At 38.6% G+C, this 24,093-nt stretch overlaps 2 protein-coding genes and 1 non-coding gene across 4 annotated transcripts in view; 2 read left to right on the top strand and 1 right to left on the bottom strand.

The window, feature by feature from the left end:
- Window positions 1–24,093, bottom strand: part of LOC124165377 (organic cation transporter protein-like) — a 217,037-nt gene that overhangs the window by 173,550 nt on the left and 19,394 nt on the right. Inside the window, exon 1 of one of the 2 annotated variants that reach the window (XM_046542757.1) lies at window positions 22,226–22,403. The exons of the other annotated variant lie outside the window; for it this stretch is intronic. Coding sequence (XP_046398713.1) covers window positions 22,226–22,274 — 49 coding nt within the window. The 5' untranslated portion in view covers window positions 22,275–22,403. Of the gene's footprint in view, window positions 1–22,225; window positions 22,404–24,093 lie in introns of those variants that run through there. 2 annotated transcript variants of the gene reach the window in all.
- Window positions 3,706–18,810, top strand: LOC124165376 (mucin-2-like). The gene is made up of 2 exons (XM_046542756.1): window positions 3,706–3,870; window positions 14,291–18,810. The coding sequence occupies exons 1-2, from the start codon at window positions 3,856–3,858 to the stop codon at window positions 17,936–17,938; spliced, it is 3,663 nt and encodes a 1,220-aa protein (XP_046398712.1). The 5' UTR covers window positions 3,706–3,855; the 3' UTR covers window positions 17,939–18,810.
- On the top strand, window positions 23,524–23,605 carry Trnas-aga. The gene has a single exon. It is a non-coding gene; the product is annotated as a tRNA-Ser (tRNA).

Below are 24,093 nucleotides of genomic sequence, written 5' to 3'. Positions count from 1 at the left end.
TGAACCGCAATAAGGTATCCAATTATTCCCTAACAAGGAAGTTGTAAAATTCTAAACTGAACATAAATCTTAGGAGATGGTTTTCATCCGTTATTCATCTCATAGGGACCCTATCAAAGAGATATGAGGGAGCAAAAGAACCATGTGAGGATAGAAAAGAACCTTAGATTAAATAATCGGTGGCATTGAATGAGAGTGGCCTTGAGCTTGAAAGAAATCGTAGTTTTGCCCGAGTGTCCTCGCACGGTGACGACTATGTTTAGACGAGAATCACTCAGAGAAGGGAAATAAAGATGAATTCGTATGCCAGTATGCCGTTTAGGGATAGGCTGATTGGACAACGTTACGGCGAAGTCGTCGAACTTGTAGTGAAATGAGTTATGTGTCAGAATGGAAGGATTGTGAAATGGCATTGACTGGCAAGGTCATTCATCGTTCGTGGATTTAGATTTTGCATCAGTTAAGGACACTAATCGGCAAGTATTTATTTATGTACTCTTCATAAAAAACTTATTAACTGAGTAACATATTATAAAGCAGACATCAATTATTTCTACAATTAGGAGTTTCTGGTAAATGGGGCGTAAGTGGTATTAAATCCTACCTAATGCAGTTAAAGGCACTACCTATTTGATTTGGTAAATACTTAAGGTTGATAAAAAATGGATGGTAACTTTTGATAATATTGAAACGTTATTGTAAAGGGTCTGTATATGTATTGTGTACATTATGCTTAACCTCATATTTGTTGAACATTTTGAATTGCTATTCAATTTACAGTCTCTAAGGTTTTTGAATTTTTTACACACAAAATTCATTCAATTTTTTTCTTTAGGCTATGATTATTTTTGGTTTTATGTTTTTTCACTTCCGCATTTTATAATTTTGAAGTTAGCCTAATTACGGGGCTATTGCCTTACACGCTACCTTACTTCCTTGAATGCATATAGTATATGTATGTGCATATGTATAGAAGAAAAAATATATTATATATTTAATATATGAATAATTTTAAAATTGGAGTTGAGAAGAACTTAGGATTGGGGTAAAGACCTCACAGGGCCCTTTCATGTCAAGTGCTCTGATTTCAGAAACTGACCCGCTCGACCAACGTCGATTTCGATGAAATTTGCAGTAAACGATGAAAAATGTTTCAATTGATGATTCGTAAAGTATTATGGGCACTTACATACAAGATTATAGCTTTTAATTCGTTAAAAGTAAAGTAATGCGTTTTTCCTATAGGTATACACCACGGGAGCAAGTTCTTAACCGATTAACTGGCACTATACTTGTTGGCACCAAAAAGAGCAGTTTAGCAGACTATATGGTCGAATATGGACTCATTTTGGTTGAAATAAGGATTATGATGACAAAGAGTCTGAGGAGGCCTAAATTCGCGACCAGAGATGGTAGTGAAGGGTTTATCGCCGGACGTGGAGTCGTGATAAGCTGTTGGTTTTAATAATTTTGGCCGCGTTAAAAATATATGCTATTCAAAATAATTCCAACATATGATGATACAGTTTTACTACAGTGACCTTTGTGCCAGTATATATAAACGTTTCAAATACTCCATCTTAGTTATTTATAGTTATCTATTAGATTATAGTTATGTAGTTATAGTTATAGTTATTTATATATTTATACTTATCTATAGTTATAGTTTTAGTTATAGTTAAATATATATATATATATATAGACTATAGTTATAGTTATTTATAGTTATCTGGCTGGTTGACTGTTTCCATCCTCGTTAGCACAAGATAGGAGTGCCTGCCCTTTAACAGAGAATCATCGTCACTGATCAACGATGCTTTGATAGGTTTGATGCAACTCTCCAAAATTTTCTCCTATCAGCTAACACGCCTGATAAGTATTTTTTCACACCCTTCATTATCTGTTACATATGTTTTATCCGACGTATTCTTTTTCCCTTCTTGTCATCCACTTTTTCCTCGTCTACTGCCTTCTTTATACTGAGAATACAGGCGAACATTAACGTTTTTAGGGTAGATAAGAGGCTTGTGAAGACAAGGTAAACGTTCTGAAGAGATCTTCATCTGCGACCGAGTGTGACTGAAGTTTCTTTTGTTCGCCGCGGAGTCTAATACTGTTTTGATGAACTCTTTATTTGAAATATTTGCTTTGTTAAAAACATTCATGTACATCTACTTACTGCACCGCGGGCAGCCTCGATAGACGTATGGCTGGGGGTGTAAAGGCACTAGGCGTTGGAAAAAAAGGAAACGCTTTAACGAAGCTCCACCTAGTTCTTATTAAGTCTTTTACTGTTCATTGGAAGAAGAAATTCCCATACCTATCCGATCATCAAAATATCTTTCTTAATTTATCGTTTCTGTCGAACATTCTACAGCGGCGTTCAAGTATGATGTTCTCCGAGTCGCTCTTAAAGATATCTATTCTCAATTACTCAAGCAATCTAAGCCTCCGAGTCTCCAGCGGCTCCCAGTCCAATTCCTTTGACATCTATGTAACGCTTTCTGTAGGCCCGTAACAGTTTTTGACGAATCGCGCATCTTTCCTTTGTATTTTATTAAGTGGAGCGATTTAGTCTTTCCGCACTGGATCATACATGTTCGGTGCATATTCAAGGTGTGGCCAAACAAGTGCAGAAAATCACCTCTCCTTTACTTTTTCATCCGAAAATCTTCGCTTTGCGAATCTTAGCTTCTTCAACATTTTATTGGGTAATGGAACAGCTCCTCGTCATGACCTTAGTGTCTGACCCTGTTAATATATAGATATTCTACCAGTTAAGTTAGGTTTACATGGAGCGTGATGGAATTCCTTTTGTTCAGTCCCCTCCCATCTTGGATGTCTCTCATCAGTTCACAATAAGGCCTGTTTCATTACATCTATATATTCTAGTCTCTTCCCCCCCCCCTCCCAGCCTACTAACCATTCATCCGCTCTAACACGTTTTTAACATCCTCTTCCCGCTCAGAACTCGCTCCATCTAAACCGTAAGTTAAAATCGTTAAAAATATCTCTTCTCCCTAACCTATTAACTTGCTGGCTGACTTGTTCCACCCTCCTTAGCACTAAATATAAGTGTCTGAGCAGCATATAGATTCTAATGTAAATATATTTTAGGCGCAAGGAAGCTTATTAAGACTAACTGTTCAGAATTGACCTAAATTTGTAACCCAAGGTACGAATGAAGCGTCTGTTTTTGACCTTGGAGTTTTAGTTATTATAAATTCTTTGTTTAAAAAAATTTAGCTTCGATAAAAATATTTCATTTCCGTGAGCTGTTAACTGGCTAAAAAGGACTAAAATTGATAATTCAAACATATTGTGAATGGGTTCTCGAGAAAACAACTTGAACGTTCTAAAGAAACCCAAAATTGCGACCAAGAGTGTGAGTGAAGAATCTATTGTTGGCCACGGAGGGATGATGACTATGTTCGCGATAAACGGTATGCAGTGCTGCAGGCCACGTCGCTTGACCTGTCTAAAAGCCATGATTCTCTGAAAATGGTTTGACTGACAGACAGCGGGTGGGCCGCAACTTGCAGTCCGGGGTTGGATGAATAGGTAACTGAGTTAGTGGGGTGAGTAATGGCTATGGCCAATGGGTGACCATCTTGCGGTGCACTTGAAATGAGAGAATTGGCGCCCATATCTCCCCCTGTTGCCCACTTTTGGGGCTCATATTGGAAGTGACCAGAGGCCGGATCGGGCCGTTCATGTTCGGGGATACCATTAAATATTCGTCGGTCTGAGGTCTTAGGAGGAAGTGAACTTCATCAACGGGTTCCTGGTGCTTCACCATCTGGGACAATCGAGGATTTCTACAAGTAGTGGATGACCGTCCCATAAGCCAGCAAAATGGAGCTCTCCAAAGTAAGTACTCATTTTGATGAAATTTAGTTACTCATTATTACTCATTTTATCACGTTTCAATGAACCCACTTCCTTGTTTGTTTGTCCTTCCGGGAAAAATCTTGTCAGTCAACTCATCCTATTAGCTATCGAATCAAAATTCTCGCAACAGATCAGAAACAGATGACCATGCTTTCTTACACTCTCTTTAGTTATTCAGGGGCAGTATGTGCTTCCATTTCCGACAGTTAATATTTCTATCAATCGCTCAGCCGCAAAATAAATTTTAACAATTTATCTCTTCGGCATCGAAGAAGATGCCTTTTGACGTAAAGAATATCATATCTGACTACGGATCAGTAGATTCCAGATTTGAATCATGGCAAGGTTGTTACTGTTTCCAAATATTTCTTAATGTTTCTTTAAAGTTGACTTTTGGCGTCTTTTATCGTTTTAGGCCCATCGCACTTTTTCACCCAGAAGTTTTCGGTAGTTAAAGTTAAAAAAAATATTATAATAGATTTAAAATTAATGCAAAAATTCTTTTTTTATTAAAATAAAACGAGGAAATATTACACAAAAATAGAAAAATAACTTAAAAACAAGACTACATGTTCATAACCAAAAACTTAATAAGCATCAATTTCAACCTCTTAAATCAAATTATTTCTCTGCAAATTTTTAATACAATGCTACAGCTACACTCTCAAATGCATGATGGTGAATTTATATCACTCCGTTGTAAAACGTTACCTTATATACGCCACGATTTTGGCTTTGATAATTAACTATTCCATCTGTAAAACTTAAACATTAGGTAGGTAATGGAAGGGTGGTTTTTTTCTTCTTTTTAGTTAGATTAAAAATTCGGGTTATTAAATCAATTTGTTAACTTTTTATTACTCATTTTTTCTTGCTTATATTAGAATTTTAGCTTGCAAGTCCCTCCTGGGAAAAAATTAAAAAAGCGGATCGGTTAAAACTTAAATAGCCAAGAAGATGGCGAGCGGGACGTACGTAGGGCAATAGCTTAGCAGGACAAATCGGTTGACCCGGGGGCAGCTCGCGAGCATCCAGCGCAGCGTTAGGGGGAGAACACTGCCGTGTTGTACGCTATAATATTTTAATCCTTGAAAACGGTTCCGTAAAAACGGAGTGAATTTTGGATATATTGTGGCGGGTTCTCATGAAAACAAGAGACCCAAATTTGTGACCGAGAGTAATAGGAATGAAGTATCCATAGATGCCGCGGAGGGACGAAGACTATGTCCATGATTAGCATTAAGTTTTGGTCATGTTACACGTTAAGTATTCGGGTGTAAATTTTATAATGAGCCCTATAAATTATGTTACTTTGCCTATTTGAGAAAAGTTATCCCATTACATTCTTGTGTTTTTGAGCTACCTCTAAATGTTAAAAAATCAACCTGAGTATTCTACTCCCCAAAGTATATTTTAAGACCTATAAATCATGAATATGGGTAAAATAAAAAAAGCCACATCCTAATTGACATGCATCACTAGCTTTGAGGATGCAAGGAAAGTCTAAATATCGGCCATTTAGTACTACTGGGCATATTATTCGTTAATATTAAATAATAAAATGACTAGGTAAATAACCTGCCAAACGAAAGGCGATTATTTTATTGCAATGAAGTCTGTCGTGATATTCATCATTCTCTGGAAAAATGAATTTTTAAGTCTCTCCATTATCGAATTTGGCGATACTAATCATGAACTTGCTGCTTTAAATTCTAACGTGGAAATAAAGTGTAAAATCGGAGGATTGAAAAATCTGATGGTTTGCCTTAAAAGACTTCATTTTCATTAGGGATTTTAGTAATTTTTATGTAGCTGAATCCAATAGATGAATCGTAAGACATAGAAATTCAAAAAGGTTTTTTTCGACGAAATACATCGTCAGAGCTACAATACAGTCAATTTATCAATGTAAGTGATATTTTTCTGAAGCTTTAAGAAACTCTGAAAATTTATGTAGTTGGAATAAAAAAGTTTTACCAATAGAAAAGTTGTTAGATATACTCTCGCCCTAATGAATGAGTGTAGATCTACCGACAACTAGGCATCCTTAGCAGAGTCTCTTCGGCACTACGAAGAATCCTGGATTGTAAACCAGGAAACCTCGGTCTTTACACTCCTCACTGAGGGTCTTGGTTTGGTTTCTTGTATGCATGAGTGGGTGTGTCCATGTGTTCATTAATGAGGTTGGCTGTTCCGTCTGAGAGGCTGGGCTTTTGTCCCTGCGGTGGAATTCTCACCCCCCCCCCCCTTCCCGCACACCAACGTAGTGATTAATTTTTGCAAGGTAGATGAGCATTGGGATACTTATTGCTAATCATTTTTTACTTACAATATTTACGATTAACCCATTATAACGCAATGTCACTTCTAAGCAACGTCAAAAGTGTATACATTTTCAGCTCTATTCAGGAAAGGTTTAAACTGCGTTGTTTATTGTGCTATACATTTTGATGGCGAAATATATAGCGGCCATAATAACAATAATGGTTGAGTAGAAAATTTTCACATTTCTAAAATTAGAAGTCTTGAAATTTAATTTCTCCAGCTCTGGATTAGAAAGAGTAATTATAGCCAGTAGCAAGGTCCTTAGAGTAAAGGTTACCTCATTCGCGACTCGGGCTCCCATTGGCTTGACGTCACTGATGACCCAGCTTCCAGCGCCATATCAAATTCTAGCCTCTCCGCGGGCGTAACTGCTCACCGCAGAGAGTTCTTGAAGTTACCCTCTATCGAACACTATAAGCCGAATTTTAAATTGAATGCCGATTTATGAAAATAATAATGTTAAGATTTAAAAAAAGATAAACTCGTGTACTCAGACGCTATAATGTCCTGATAAAATGGGAAGGTGTGCCAGTTAATTCCATGTCCATACTTCCTTTCTGTAACTCTCATAACACTGTTTTCTTTGCTACTTCCGCAATACAAATTAAACTTAGATTGAAATGGTTGGGAGGAAATACGAAAAAAAACGAATTGGTTGCTTCAAAAAATTAGTTCCGCCCCTTTTTAAATAGAAATTGTGCTCGTTTTCATTCCTCGCCGGGCTTTGAAAATATATAAGATAAAGAAAATTATGCAAGAGGACATTGAAATCATTTACTTCAATGGGAAGAAAAAATAAGCATATAGAATGAAAAGAGTAGCAAATTTACCGTTATTACCATTTTCAAATCATTCGTAATAGGAATTCAAAGTGATCATACGTTAACAATAAATCATACAGATGAAACGGAACTAACTTCAATATTATGCTGAGAGAAATAAGAATTGAACGGTAAAATAATTTCTATAAATGGAAAATTTCTTTTAAATATCATTCCACCAACAATTGCCGTTATCAAAACAGGACCATAGTTGCCCGCTTGAGTGGAGAACAGCCTTCGAATCAGAGGACTCTTCTCTATCTTAATTCTCACAGAAAGTTTCCACTGTAGCATTTGGTCAAAAAACCTAAAAGAAAAATGTTTCATGGCACCAAAAAGCACTGCAGGAAACAAATTCGATAGTTTTAAGTGACAATTGCTGAAACAAAAACTTACAATAATGCATATGAGCTATTTGGTCGATCATAAGTCTGTTGTAGAAATTTAACTCCACCGTCAAGTTTCATTTTGAAGAGGGTATAAATAATAGGACTCAAGAATTTATGTAAAAGGATTTACTGAACAATTTTTTAAATCTTTTTAGTGGCACTACCAAAGTTGCTCTTCCTTGTTACATTTTTTTCGTTCAAATATTTTATTCTTATGAAGACCCTCAACTTGGCATAACATTTAATAATTGCTTTGTCCAAGTTGGAGACACAGCACAGAACATCGGTAATTTGTCGAATTAGTCCTAATTAGAGGACAGAGTCTACTTCATTACAGTTTGCAGGTAAATAAAAACGCGAAAGAGTACATCAAAATATTATATGGTTCGACTCAAATCAACATTAATGAGCTGATAAAGGCTATTCTTAACCAATTTAGTAGTTCGAGAGAAAATATATTATAATTAAAATTAACGTAATTTTCTGTTTATGTGAACTAAGATTTAACACTTGATTCCTGATAAATATTTTTATACGCGCTAAAACTTTTCTGTCCTTTAATTCCCTAAATTAATAAACAATTTTGCACAACCGTGGCCTCGAAAATTTCTCGATAGCTCTCAAAGGCATACAGAAGGACTCAAATTTACAGACTTAGTACTAGAAATTTGTTTACCTAATATCTTACCATTGGCACGCGATGTTACTCATAGCATACGAGGTAAACGATGAATTTGCAAAATAGTCCCTGCATAAATGAGTGCGCAAAATATTAAGTTCAATTTGCCTTAAAAGAGAAGAATTCCTGATTTTCCAATGCAATGGGATTATCTAAGCTCTTGATTACCAAATCTTTAGCATATCCACTTAGTTTGTCTGACTGATTCACTTTCACCACTTTTTTCACATGTGTGGAGGGCGAGACACGGTCAATGAAATCGATTAGTTAATATATACAATAAAAAGATTTTTCAATTTAAGCACCCGCCTGTGATATGAGACATTCCGTCCACCTTTCTTCGTTACCGACAAGCTGTTGGAGCACGTTGCCATAGTACAACGGGAGCCCGGCATATTCGACGAGTAAAGGCGCTCTTCACCCTCAAAAAGTTCGTCTTATGAGTAGTGGATTACAAAGACGATTTCCAGTGAAATTGCAGGATATGTGTTCAGATTCGCGTTAAACACAAGGCGGCGCAAGGTCTTAGGAACTTATTCTCTCTCAATTTCTAGCGTACAAACAATGTAATGGCTGGGATCAGCTAGGATACAGGGTCGTCAGTGACACAGCGGGACTTCTGTTAGCGCATGCGCAGTTACGAATGAGGCAACCTGACAGTTTAAGAACCTTGAGCCAGTAGTACCAAATGGTCGATATTTACGGAGCTTTCCTTGCATCCTCAAAGTTTGTGATGATTTTCCATTAGTATGCGACTATTTATTTTTTCTCAGATCCTTGATTTCTGCGTATCAAAATATACTATGGGGAGTAGAATAATCAGGTCGATTTTTTAAACCGGCATTATGCGGCCGTTTGATTTATTCTTTCATTATTTAAATTTAACTTTTGCTATTATTTTTCGTTCCTTACTTCACGTACACTTCATGACATTGTACATAAACGCATAGCCTCTCAGATGCATAGGCCGGAATTCCACCTCCTCCACGTTTATTTAGATAGACTACGAGAAACGTGGAAATTGCGCTCCCAATGGTAGTCTTATGAGAGTGTACAATAGTTTAGCTTGTATATCTTGTCACACCCCTCATTTCACATGCCAATAGGGTGGTTTCCTATTATTTTTTTATTGCCTAAATTGAAAGATTATTACTCTTGGAGTACGTATTTCACGCTTTTAGATTTTTAAATGACGATATCTATTTTTCGCGATTAAAGGAAAAGTGAAAATTTTCAAGCGCGCGAGAACGCGACGGATAAGTATGAATGGTGGGTAAACCCCGTGCGACGTTGTTCTGGTTCCCGATGCAGCAAGTGAGGTGACCTTGGGGCGAGGCTTTGAGCGCTGATACGACGCAGGATGCTAGCAGGTAGCAGAGTACTCTGCTAGCTGGTAGCGATTGGCTTTTAAAAAGGATTATTAATACCTTATCAAAAGAAGGAAACTTTCCGACCGTAGCCAATTCTAATAGGTGATCATTAAAAAATGTTTCCCTGAGCTCTGTGCCTCATGCATGCATTGGTAATCTCAGACGATGTAAAACTCCTATCCCTTCGTATAGAAGCTAGGTCCCTGTGACGTCACGTGGAGTGGCATCGCATGGGCGCCAATCTGGCCTTTTTCAAATGAGGATAAAATTGACCATTGCCATTCGTCTAAACCGGTATTTCTAAAACCAAATAATTTGTTTATTATGAATGCACTTATGGTGGGTAACGAATCGCAATCAATGCCTTTCGTTTTCTTTGATGAAGGAAACTACCCTATTCAATGTTATTTTAAGTATTTACGCCCAGGGGAAAGCATTGGTGTTATATAATAGGGAAATTCAGGAAACACAATTATTACGACAAGGCAATTAAAAGTTTCGCCGCTTCCGACATTCTATCCTATTCCGACTCCGTATTCTTAAGGCAGAGTTCGAGAAAGAAACAATTGCACATATTCGCCCGGCTTATTTTGCGGGCCACTCCTCTTTCATTCAAAACATAAATGTATCATTGTATTATAGGGGAAAAAAGCCAAGCAAATGTCAAATTCAAATTATTCCGATTGACGTGTATCCTTGAACGACAAGCTAATACGTTGAATAAAAATTAATCCGAAGATTCGACGGTGATAGAGTGGAATTTTTCCATCTTAAAATAAATACTTTCCATTTTCCTTGATTACTAAATTTATTGCGATCTAGGTTTCAGTGTTACTACGTCATCTTCAAGGTTCATATACCTTTCAGATTATGTCCTAACATTGAATCCCAGGTCGTAATACATTTTATAATCGTGGAAATTCGCGTGTATTTATTTCAACATAAAAATTCCATAAAACACCTCATGAGCCGTCAGTTGTGATAAACTGATTGTTTTGATAAGTAGTATTTCGAAATTTACGGTAATAACCAAATATTATCAGCCCAAAAAAGCGTCGTATAAGAAAATTTCCATAGCATCTCCGTAACTAATTTTAAACTGATGACAATCAAAATTCGGGTTTTCCATCTGCTTACTACCCCGCAAACAGCGTTCGCCCTAGATATGATTCTCATGTACACATTGCATGGATATTTCTTTATAACTTATTCCTTCCTCGCTTTTAATAGCTTTGTAAATTCCAATTTAAAACTCTATTCCTTGCTCACAGCTGTGACCCGACCACACATGTATAGCCTTGCACTTAGTGTAGCCCTTCTTCCTTCCACGTCAGCATAGCCTCGGGCGTTGCGGGAATAGATCTCAGAGATAACACAACTGAGCTATGCTAATGGATTCCCGTCATATTGCGGTAAATAGTTCGGGAGCGGAATACCCGACTGGGCCAGTTTTGTTTCTATACCATTCTCGAAAACCATCAATGGTCCATAATTTTTGGAATTCTAACATATTATTGAATGTTTTTTGCTTAAAAATATTAAGCAAAACATTTGTCGGCAGGCATGGTTTACAATATAATATATGCCAAAGAGGAAGCTTAACAGCACTTCTCCGCAGTGGCGTAACTAGGATTATGCTTTGGGGGGGGGGGGGGGGTAATGTGGGGGCTCTGGGAAGGTGATGAGGGGGTTAGTTGGGGCCACCCTGAAGAAAACGGCGAGTTAATTTTTGCAAAATATCATGCTTTAAAATGCATTTTACATCATATTGGCACTTAAAATTTAACTCAAATCAGATGCAGTTATTACATATCAAATCCAGACAAGATTTGTAAATTTTTTTCTTTGACGCTCTGAATACATCCCCCCCATTGTTACGCCACTGCTTCCCCGGCTCTAACGTCTTTTCGAGCACTACAAAGGGTGTATCATCATCATCGCTGGTAAACAATCTATTGGATGAGTTGACGCAGTTTCCTACGCAATTACTCTTAGAGAGAACCATGTGACGCTTGCGTTATTCTTCTGTTTCGCATCCGTCATCAACTGTTTCTTGCAATCCTTTCGATGCCTTGTCATTCGAGGAGTTTCTTCGTCTCATCATCGTGTCTCATGATTTGGCTAATTGAATTGTTTTGTCTTCATCATCACTTCATCACTGGTCAACAATCCAAAGATAAGTTTGACGCAGCTCTCTACTTAATTCTCCGATCAGCTAATTTTATACATTTACGTATTTATTCTCTTTCACATACTTCTTTATCCGTTTCATATATTTTGTTCTAGGTCTTCCTTTTAAGTTCTTTCTATTCAATTTTCCCTCTAAGATTGTCTTCATCAGGCATTCATGTCTCAAGATATTGCCTATAAGGTTGTCTCGTGTTCTTGTCAAGGTTTTCATGAGGCTACTCTTCTTAGGACTTCTTCATAACTAACTCGGTCGGTCCATTTGATCCTCATCATATTCTTCTGTAGCCCCACATTTCGAAGTACTCAATCCTAGATTTCTCCGCGGCTATCATTACCCATGCCTCACCTACGTAGAAAAGCATACTCCTATTGTAATTTCTGATAAACTGTTTCCTTACTTCTATATTTAAATTCCCCGCTGTAAGTAGACCTTTATTTTGGTGTAATGCTCTCTTTGACAGGATTATCCTACTGTTAATTTCTTTCTTGCTTTCCCAGTCGCTACTTAACCTGCCTCTCAAATGACAGAATTCATCCACCTCTACCACTTTTTGTTTCCCTATTTTCATGTTAGTCTTGTCTTCTTCTCTTCTGCTCAATTCTAATTCCTCGTTTTTTTTTGGGGCTTATTTTTTGGCTGCAACCATTGCCCCAAAATCTTTTTCAGATCCATTTCTGTCTCCACTATGACAGTTATGTCATCGGCAAATTGCAGCATGCTTGTTTATATTTGTGATTATTTCCACTAAAATCATGTAGCGGAGTAAAAACGAATGAACGTTCAATGATTATTTTAATTCAGCGGTAAAAACTTCTGATCAAGAAAAAACCTTGAAGTATCCGTATCTTTCGTACCATTTTTATTAAAGATCCTTTTATACAAATTGCAACCAAGGTAACATAGTACGAGTTGGAATGAACTTAAATAAGAAGACATCCGGTTATCAATCGGTGTCTTTATATGGTTTATTTTATCAAATTCTGTCATGAAAATGTGATAAAACCATTCTGTTTATCAGTCAAAAAGTGAATTATATTGCTATTGGGTTGTTGTCCAAGTCTCGTTTTCTGTTTGCATTACGAATTTATTTCTGGATGCAGTATTTGCACAAATTCGGAAACAACGATGTACTTGTGGCGTAAAAACTTCATAATAAATATTTACCCCAGTATACATATTTTGAGCTCATTCACCAGTAACATTTTAAAAGCTGTGCTTTAGATTTTGCGGTGAAACGAACACTTACCATCTTCCACAGTGAGTTAGTGACGTAAGTAAACCTTACGTCCACCGATTTTATCGTAATGCAGCGATAGAATTGATTTTCTGACCACTGCTTATAGTTTATTTACTTTCTTTCTTTATTTATCCTCTTAATCTTTTGACGTAAAAATATTATGAAACTTCCATGTTCTCTATTTTTCGTCAAAATCAACAACAACCCACAGTTGTTTTTTTTCCAAGAAAACTTTTATACTCAAAGTTATTGAGGGTTTTCTATTTCATTTATAAAGTACGTACACATACGTCAATTGCTAGGAATAAAATTTGTTTATATTCGGTTGTACTAATTACGGTAGTTAGTGCCTTCAGCATGAAACATAAATTTTTGCAATCGTGTTATTTCACACCATTTGGAAAGCAATAAAATCCTACAAAACAAAATTAAAGCACGGCTCAAAAGGAAATTGCTTCATGGCAATTTCAAAAAGTATCGTAATAGCATAATAGGTTCTTAAAACGTTTCACCGTCACGCCTTTGTTATTGCCGTTGTTATGCTGTTGTCGACAAATATTAAAATTATCCTTGAAAGCAGGACGTGTGACGTCAGAGCTCGTGTTTGCTCCTTTGATATTGATTCGAAAACTGGCAACTTTAATACCTTATTCTCTTTACAGTGTGTAAGACGACAGTTTTAAGCCGGTATCGACTCACGTAGGACATAGAGTCATGCTTATAAATCGCTCATTGTCTAACTCTGACCGTTGCAAGTACTCCATCGTTTTATAAATAATACGAGCGAGTTCATCTTCGAACGGTATATCGTATAGGAGTGACTTCACTATTTAGCCTCTCAGAAATCGATAATATTTGGAAAAACGATTTGAATACTCACATATCTTTTCTGTTTTATCTGTGCCTAAAATTCCGAGTTTTTTTTAAATTTACTAATGCGTGAATGTCTAACGTATTGCATGGTGAGTGGCGATGGTCTTCAATGGCGGATCCAGAGAGGTATATACCCTTTATTATCTAATTTACACTAGACACAATTATATCTTTTATTGAATTTTCGGATATATTCAGGAGAGGAGAGCCCTAAAAACCCTAAAATGTACATAAATGCTACTAAAATGTGCATAAATGTTTTTTCAAAACTTAATTCTTTGGAAAATTAGTAATGAGACACCCTATAGTGTGGTCACCAGCCTCGAAATTCTCAACATTTTCGTAACTTCCCGGACCTCCACTATTGCTGATAGTTTTCCCTCCAGGCCTCCCACCTAGACCCCTCTTTATCCGCGAATGGTAGTATTTGAATTTTCTCGGAGCATGACCGATTAGTAAATTTATCTTTTTTATCTGGCATAATTTGACGCTGATTTTTTTTTTCGACTGTCAGATTGCTGGGCTCTTCGTCTTCGCCTCCGTCCTGCTCCAGTGCCAGATGTCTGCGCACGCGGTAGAACCCGAAGACGCCACCCACTACCTCAGGAACGAACCATCCCCGCCCCTCTTCCCGTCTCCCCTGGGGACGGTCCTCCATCGCCAAGAGTGGGCAAACTCCTTCCTTGACCACTGGAACAGGTGGTTCAGGAGGCAATGGCCGATGAGGGAATGGACGGATTCGGAAGCGGATGACACCGACGATGTCGATGACGACGAGGAGACCGTATTCCAGGAAGCAAAGAAGACCGATTCAGCCGAACAGCCTGCGGTAGTAGCAGACGGGGAAGATTCGTCCGATGAGGAACCAGACAATTCCGCACTCCAGAAGGAAAACCCATCGCCATCGGAAAGAAGCAGACCCATATCAACCAGGATACCAACAGGGACGCTTCCTATGGTATATCCTTATAGGCTTCCGACTAGACGACCGAACAGAAGGCCTCCTTTCGTCCGTATTCCTGGATATCCCATTTCGCTTGATAGACCAGGAACCATTTTTCCTCATAATACTCTCCCTTCCCGGTATCCAAATCGTCCACAAAAACGGCCATCTATCCTGACTATTCTGATACCTAGTAAAGTCAATCAGAATCGTGGACCGAATCCTGGAGAAAATTCAAATCCTGACGTGTTCATATACAGTGGTCTGGCTCCAGGGTCACACCTTAAGAGGCCCACGAGACCTTGGTATTTTCACGTAAAAACTTCTACGCCGCCGACTACCACTAGCACTACGACAGCACCACCTACGACTCCAAGTACTCCGATAACCACGCCCACTACGCCGTATTATAGCACAAGCACAACACCTGGTACGACTCCAAGTACTCCTATAACCACCCCAACTACCCCAGTAACCACCACGACTCCAGTAACAACGACTACACCTTATTACAGCACAAGCACAACACCTGGTACGACTCCAAGTACCCCCATTACCACCCCAACTACCCCAGTAACCACCACCTCAACTACTCCAGTAACAACGACTACACCTTATTACAGCACAAGCACAACACCTGGTACGACTCCAAGTACCCCTATAACCACCCCAACTACCCCAGTAACCACCACCTCAACTACTCCAGTAACTACGACTACACCTTATTACAGCACGACTACAACGCCTCGTACGACTTCCGTTACGACACCTGTGACCACACCCACAACCCCGAAGACTACCACAACACCAAGATCGACGACTACACCGTATTATAGCACGAGTACCACGCCTCGTACGACTTCCGTTACCACACCATCGACGACCCCTACGACGCCGAACACTCCAAGCACCCCTGGCACTTCAACAACTCATCATTATTACACTACTCCTGAAACTCCCAGAACGAGTACTCCATCAACTCCACGGACTACAACTACCACCACCTCCACTACACCAAGTACAACTACGTCTACACCCAGAACAACAACACATCATTATCATACTGCCAGTACTCCAAGTACTTCCACCACTCCCCCCAGTACCATGATAACAACTCCCATTACCACTAAACATCATTATTATACAACCACTCCTACTACCTCAACCACTACCCCTAGTACCACAACATCCACTCCCAGAACTACCTCGCATCATCGCTACACCACTACTCCGATAACTTCTACCACACCAACTACTACCACTTCATCAACACCCAGAACCACAACCCATCATTATTTCACCACCACTCCTCCGAATACTTCTACAACCCCGCCTAGTACCACTACATCCACTCCCAGAACTACGACGCATCATCGCTCTACCACTACTCCAATAACTTCTACCACACCAACTACTACCACTTCATCAACTCCCAGAACCACAACCCATCATTATTTCACCACAACTCCTCCGAATACATCTACCACCCCGCCTAGTACAACTACATCCACTCCCAGAACTACCACGCATCATCACTACACCACTACTCCAATAACTTCTTCCACACCAACTACTACCACTTCATCAACACCCAGAACCACAACCCATCATTATTACACCACTACTCCTCCGAATACATCTACCACCCCGCCTAGTTCCACTACATCCACTCCTAGAACTACGACGCATCACCGCTATACCACTACACCAATAACTTCTACCACACCAACTACTACCACTTCATCAACACCCAGAACCACAACCCATCATTATTACACCACAACTCCTCCGAATACATCTACCACCCCGCCTAGTACAACTACATCCACTCCTAGAACTACGACAAATCATTATTATACCACCACACCCCAAATAACTACACCTCGAACCACTCCTCGCCATTACACAACTCCTACAACTTCCCAAACAACTCCCAGAACCACTACGCATCATCATTATACCACCACACCTGGAATTTCAACTACTACCACTCCAGTTACTACATCTACTCCCCGAACCACTACTCCTACTCCTTACACAACCCCCACGACTTCTCAAACGACTCCGAAGACTCCCAGAACTACCACGCCTCATTACTATACCACCACCCCTGGAATATCGACCACTACCACCCCACGAACCACTACCCCCACTCGTTACACAACTCCTACAACTTCCCAAACGACGCCGAAAACTCCTACAACCACTACCCCTTCTACACCATATACAACTGTTTCCACTCCCAGAACAACCACTCCTGTTTACACTCCATCTACCACAACGCCTAATTATTACACTACCACTCCTCCTAGCAGTACTCCTTCAACTCCAAGGACAACTAGCACCCCTTTCACAACTACCTCAACTCCGAAGAGTACAACGCCGTACGTTTACAGCACTACACCGCATTATCCACCGACTGCCTATCCTCCCCACCACAGTCATGAGCACCCACTTTTGCTTGGTCGCCCCACTGTAAATGGAGCAAACCAGAACGTAGCCGTAAATCCCTTTTTACCTCCATTCTCAGCAGCTGGTCCTAATCCTCCATCACAGCCTGACCGATTTCCTGGAAACCAAAATTTAGGAGGTTATCAGGTTGAGGAACCAGTTGATGATATCAGCATTCCTCTGCCGTCTCTCGGTCAGACACTTCCTCATTATTCTTGGTTTGGTTCGCCCTCCCAATCTCCTCCGGATTATTCTCCCATACCATTCCCTAAGTCTGGATCTGACGACGATGCTTCACCTGCTGTTTCCAATGTTGCTCCTGATGGGGTTTCAGTTCAATCCACACCGGCAACTTCAGCGCTGAACTCTCCGAAAATAAGTTCTGAGCCCATTTTCACCTTATACGACTATGATGAAGAAGATGAGGGAAGTGATGAAATCACTGACTTGAAACCCATCGCGCTCAGTGATAGGAATTTCGATCTAGAAGAAATCAAGTCTGAGGCTTCAGCGGCTGAGGAGGGAGCAGCTATTTTAGGTATCGTTTCCGATAGCGGAGAGCTTATCCCATACAACGGGGAAGCCGGCCATCTTAATTATTTTCTCAGATCGCCAGTCATGAATTACCCTCCGGAGACTGTCAGTAGCCAGGCTGGCCTTGTTTACCCGTATTATTCAGCAAATCAAAGGTATTCTGACGATGCTAATCAGTACTACCGTGGATATTATCCATACGCTTACCCAATAGTCCGTTATTCTAGCGAATAAAAAAAAATGATGCCAATAATGTCAATTAATTGTAATTTCAACTTCCCAATTCAAGGTTTCGGATGTGATGTCCATCGTGTATGCGATGCAAGTGCTTTCATAATTCCATTGAATTTTGTGGTGTCAAATAACTCTTAAGTCTTAGCTGCATCTGAATTGTAGAGAAAAGAGGACGATTTTTTGAGACTTAGTTAAAGGTGTTACAAATGATTAATGGTTGGTTTTTGAATGCTTATAGAAACGCAGTTCCTTAGGAAATCTTTAGTTTTAAAAATTGAAAAAATGTATTTGTTCTGCTGGGATACGATTCAGCATCAATGTATTGAGCATAATTGATTAGAGTCTATTTGAGGACATGAATGACATTGTAGTGGTCGGCGCATGATAAACATTATTTTATGCGCAATCCGTACATATCGACGTACACGTGTACCGTTCGCTATTGACGTAGTAAATATTTTTTTTATGTCCATGGCTTTAAATGTGCAAAAATAGTGGAATGAATTCCGAGTGCCTAAAATATTTCATATTTTACCAACGACTACATTTATATGTTCTTGTGAGAAACTTTTTATACTTAATTGTATACGCTCAGACAATATTGTATATTTCCATTGTATTTTGAACTTAGTCTGACTAATCTGTTTATGGTTCCCTCTTTCATGCCCTTGAACGAATTTTGGTCATTTAAATTTTTCAGTTGTCTAACCAACCTCAAAGTAGATAACAGTATTATTATTTTCTGTGTTGTGTATTTCCATTTTCACGTGAAAAGTCGCTTATCACTCATGTTTTCTTGTATTTAATAATTTATTTTGTAAATCATTAATAATATGCCGTATGAATAAAGATAAATTATTTATTTATGTAAATGAAGGCATTATTTATTCAAATATGTCCCACCCCATATGGAAACCCATAGGAAGTATAGAGGTATATGAGGGTGTCTTAACTTACGTGTACACTGTCATGTTTGATGTTCTATAAATAGTGGTATTTAAATCTACAGTATCATCCAGCGTGTTCTTCTAGGAGTAATCACATTAGTTCATCATGCCTTATTTTATCATGGACTACAATTCTGCAAATCCTAATTTGTACTTTATTTTGCAATTCACTGTGCGTTCCGGCCTTGGAATCGCTCTTTATTTCTGACCTAATGTTTAATGAAATGGTACTGACCCTTGTACTAACCTTGTAAGTGGTACCCCATCGAATTATATCGATAAAAATGTGTACATGGTGATATTGGAGACGTCATCTGGGGCACATCATGTAAAAAAGGGCTGTTGTCAAGGGAATTCCTTTAGCTCATTTTTGCGAAGGTTCTAGGGTTGATGCGGTAGAACTGCTCCATCCAGTACTTTTCAGATTAAAAAATTCATACCTCAGTTACAACAGTATCAAAAGGCTCTAGAAAATGTACTTCGGGTAGTATTTAATGTTGACTGTCTAATACACTCATGAAGGGAACTAAATCGTAGCAGAAATAAAAGACAGTAAAACTTAGACCGTGACTTTGTGCCTTATTGTGCGTCCATGAAAAGTGAGGTTTCTTTCGCACTTCACACATGTTTTTGCCGAGAAAGCTATTGCCTCTTTTAAGGATCGAATCAGCTTTCTTTGCCCGTTAATCTTTTTTATTTATTCTTGTTTCCTACTCTTTGTTTATAGCATAGTTGAGACTTCATTGATGCCCGTGACATTTTGTCTTAGAATCCACATGGATGATGCAACGGTCACGACGGAGTCAAATCTTTACGTCAGTAGCATTATTTTTGTCCAGAATTTGATTTAGCATGTTTTCATGGAATTGCGTGGATGTTGATTAATTTTTCATTATAACTGAGGCATAGAGTTTAAGGGTGACGTTCTTTTATTCTCGTCCACCTTTTGATTAGGCTAAATCTTATGCGTAAGAAATCTTTTCGTGTTAGAAGGAACACTATCCAATTAGGAAATAGTCATACAATCAAGTTCTTTTTGACTTGTATTTGTTGCTAAAATTGCAGTCTAAAATTTATTTTGTAAGTAGCATCTTAAAGATGAAACTATCCCTATAATTTTAATGAAACCATTGATTTAGGAATTTTCGTAGAAATTATTCTCACTGACTGAGCGTATTCACGATGAAAATGTAATCGCTGCACTTATTTCTCGGTATGGATGACCAATTTTTAAGATGAATCATTTGTTTTCTTGAAGATGATTAAGCTGTAAACCAATTACTCCACATCATGGTATGGTATGGTATACAATAAGTTCTTCTGAACTAATGTCAGTTATAACGAAATCGATACGATAATATATTACAATCAATAGTAACCCCATTTGTGACAAGGGAAAGACGACCGTCTAACGCGTATTAGCTTAGGAAGGTTTAAATGGCGTGATGTTGGATTTCCTTTCTATTGTGATTGAAGCGGAAGAAGATAACGGTATTTATTCATATTGTAGAAACGGATGGTGTCAGCGTATTGGCAGAAAATTGTGATATGATCGTAGACGTGATCCCAATTCATTAATCATGGACAAGCGCTAAACCTTTAGCTGGTGATATATAAGCTTTCCAAGTGTTCTTTTCGTTCGTAGGTTTTCTGTACTCGAAGAACCGACAATTAGAGGCTCGATTTCCGGTTTATGTGGCCTTTTGTCCTGTTAGTTCTCTTTCTCAATTACCAAATGTCTACCGCTGGAACCTGCGATCACGAATTCTTATACTTTGATTGACGTCGCGGAATCAAATTAAACTTCCATTATATCCATCGCATTCTGCATAAAATATTTATACGATTCTATAAAAATCTAACGCAAAATTTCCATTTTCTAAAAATAGTACTGATCTGGGCTGAATTAGAATCGATTATCAGTCGCTTTCATCGGAAATGCTATCAGTTAACATTAAATGAAGAAAATGTAATGATAAGTAAAGGCCGTTTTTCACGGGGCACGTCATTGCTCAGCTTGGCACTGAAAACATGAAATTGCGAGAATGCAGGCTTGAAAATAGAGCAATGGCTATTTATCCGTCTCGCATCCACGCATTCTTGCACGTGTTCTAGCAATTCACCGCTTTAAACGACGCAATTTGGATTGCGCCTTCGTACAAATGTCAAATTGTTCAATGACTTGCCCCGAGTAAAACAGCCTAAAGACCAACGTAAATCAAGTTCACACAGCAATCTTTGCTATAATCTACGCTATCACGACATTGTTGCGCGGATTTATGCTGGTAGTCGTGACCGAGGTTTAGGCGTCTGACGGTATATCAGGTGCCTTCTTGAAGTCTTTTGAATTCTACCGACTGCAATAATATATTGCTATCCTCTCCTATGCCAATCTCAAGTTATGCTGTCTCTATTACTCTGATTTTTAAGAGGGTACATCAGTCCCGCTTGGTCGGCCGTATTTTTAAAAATTTGTTCATTTTATTTCAAAGATAGATTACCTCATACTGTAGTGTTAGTCATTTTCTAGTGGCCACGTAAATATAAAAAAATTGTGGACGAACAAAAAATAAAACAAGAGGAAACATGAATAAAATTCACAAAAAGAACGATAATCGGCAGGAACGAGCTAATTAGGTGACACATAGGAGAGGGAAAGTATTAATTAGGATTTCAATGGAAGTGCGACGGGGTCAATGTGTGGAGGGAGCGATTTCAGGGGATGAGTAACGCGAGAGAAAAAAACCAACGTTTAGTGAGAGAAAGTCTGAGAATTGGCATGTGGACAAGGGGATGACAACGGGGGCAGGGGGGGCCGAGTGGAACTTTGACATTGATAAAAGAGAGCAAAAATATAGGGTAAGCAATCGAATTTCCTTGGAGTTGAACCTGTAATATTCTGTTCCGTTTTTCGTGATTTTTACTAGTTTAAAATTCACGCTGTCATATTTAAATTTTCATTGTAAATTGAGTAAACCTTAATCATCAGTTTCATGTGACTCTAGGATTACATTTTACTCCCAAGTAAGCACTGCTGCGAATTTTAAATATTTTAACTACGGGAAAACTTTAACAAGGGTATATTTAACATGCCCTAAGAAGTGCAATTCTATAGCTCAACAATCAAATCAATATTTCGCGAGTTCATTTTGTGGAATCGTGACATGATATTGTCAAAAATAAAAATAAACTCTGGAATATAACAGTGTATTTTTGAATCTATCGCAATACCTTAAGATTTTAACGAGGAATACGCCTCGAAAGAGTTCAGTGAAGTGGGAGTGATACCTCTTCTTAACAGCCATTACTAGGCGTACTGATTCTTCAAGTGGGTACTCACCTTCGTTGCCTCCATCGGTGGGTACCTGGTGATATGCGGCGTGATTCATACTCCTTCCACCCTCGGCGTTTACAGGTTTACACCAGAATCAGTTGACTCGATCGATATAATATCCAGCAATTGGAGTTAGCCAAGGGGACAGGACAGAGCTGAGCGATTACCGCCCAAGATACTGGGGAACTGCTGGAACTCAAACACTGTGCGATGTTTCGCGTCTCGGGATTTTTTTTCGGGCCGCAGATAACACTATCTTGGCTACACATCCACATCCTTTGAATGAAATGCGTAACAGGGGACTCCTTCCTATTCATTTTCAAACCTCTCGAGCGGAGATGAGATCGTTTAGAGAGTTCTGAATTTGTTATTCCTTGCCCTACCTACTATGTGTTATCAATGTCCAGCTTGCACGAAACCTGAAATTGGTGGCAGGGGATGCTTGGATGATGCGCGGTTTGCCTTTAATGATATTTTATACCGTATTATTACGCCACGTAAAATAATTCGATTTTTGCTGCGGGCGTATTATTACGCTATGTCTTAATGAAAATCGTATTTTGCCATTTTTCAACCAAGTGGTAAACCCCTAAATCCAACCTCTAAATAAAAAATGAAAAAACAAAAACGAAATTAAATTTTTAATGATACGAAACACCTATTCCTCGCATCAAAGTTTCGTTGTTAACAAATAATTCAAATGTATTGAAATTGGCTAGCACTGGGGTTGGCTAGATCTACAGTACAAAGGTCAGCACGGTAAGTGTTAAATCAGGTAAATTCTTTTGTTTGCATAGTGCTAAAAGTTGAATTCATCGTTGGTCATTATCAGACACTATGGGATTTAACTTCTTATGTCGAAAAATGGAGTGCCAGATGGTAGGTACCCCTTGTACAGTGGTTTCATCAGCAGATGTATTTGGTAGTCACCTCAAAAGGTAAAATTTCCGGAGACCATCCCAGACTGAGCGCCAGTTGCGCGGAATTTCGTAAATTTAGGTTGGAGGGACAGCTCTTTTCTCTGACCCCCAACACACCTATCTATTTTGGGGGGATTTGAGGATTAATTTTTCTTCATCCATCTCTCGCTGTGATTAAAATTTGAAAGTTTACTCGTGCCGATAAATCAAGCCTAGCTATTTCAACGGATGAATTGCAGCTGTAAGGACTATGTCAGGTTCAATCGTTTTCTTGTCAATTTATACTATGTAAATAGAGTGTAGCCAGACTAGCGTAGAGCAAGCTATCCTTGCTTTGAATTATTGTCTCTCATTAATTGCGTAAAAGAAGTTAACGTATTCAAGGCAGTCGTGGCCGAGTGGTTAAGGCGTCTGACTAGAAATCAGATTCCCTCTGGGAGCGTAGGTTCGAATCCTACCGACTGCGAAGATTTTTTGTTGGTTATGATATTCTTACATTCTATATAGCAGCGCAATTGCTCTCTACATTCTGCAGGTAAAATTTAATTTTCTCCCTATATAAATAACCGACTTAGTGTTATCACATCCTATTAATTATTGATTCAGAGTCGTAATTTTTTAATTAAACTTGATATATTCATTATTATTAAAATTTATGTATGTACAACTGTCAAATGTTAATAGGACTTAGTTCACAACTTTCATATATAGCAGCATAGTTACTCTTTACATTCCGTTGGTAAAATCAAATTTACTCTTCCATGTATTTCCGCATTAGCATTAAATGATAAATCATTGTTTCTGAATCGCCATTTTTATATTACGCCAATCACTTTCATTATTATTCAAATTTGTGTGTGTACAATGTTCGAATGTTTGCAAAATATGAGCGAGTTATATCAGATAATCAATTTCTTTCTTTAGTCCACGTTGAGATTTTTATATCGGTTTTCT

Source organism: Ischnura elegans, chromosome 9 (genome assembly GCF_921293095.1).
Source record: "Ischnura elegans chromosome 9, ioIscEleg1.1, whole genome shotgun sequence".
In the NCBI taxonomy this organism is placed as follows: Eukaryota; Metazoa; Arthropoda; class Insecta; order Odonata; family Coenagrionidae; genus Ischnura; species Ischnura elegans.
This window is presented reverse-complemented; position numbering and strand designations above follow the sequence as displayed.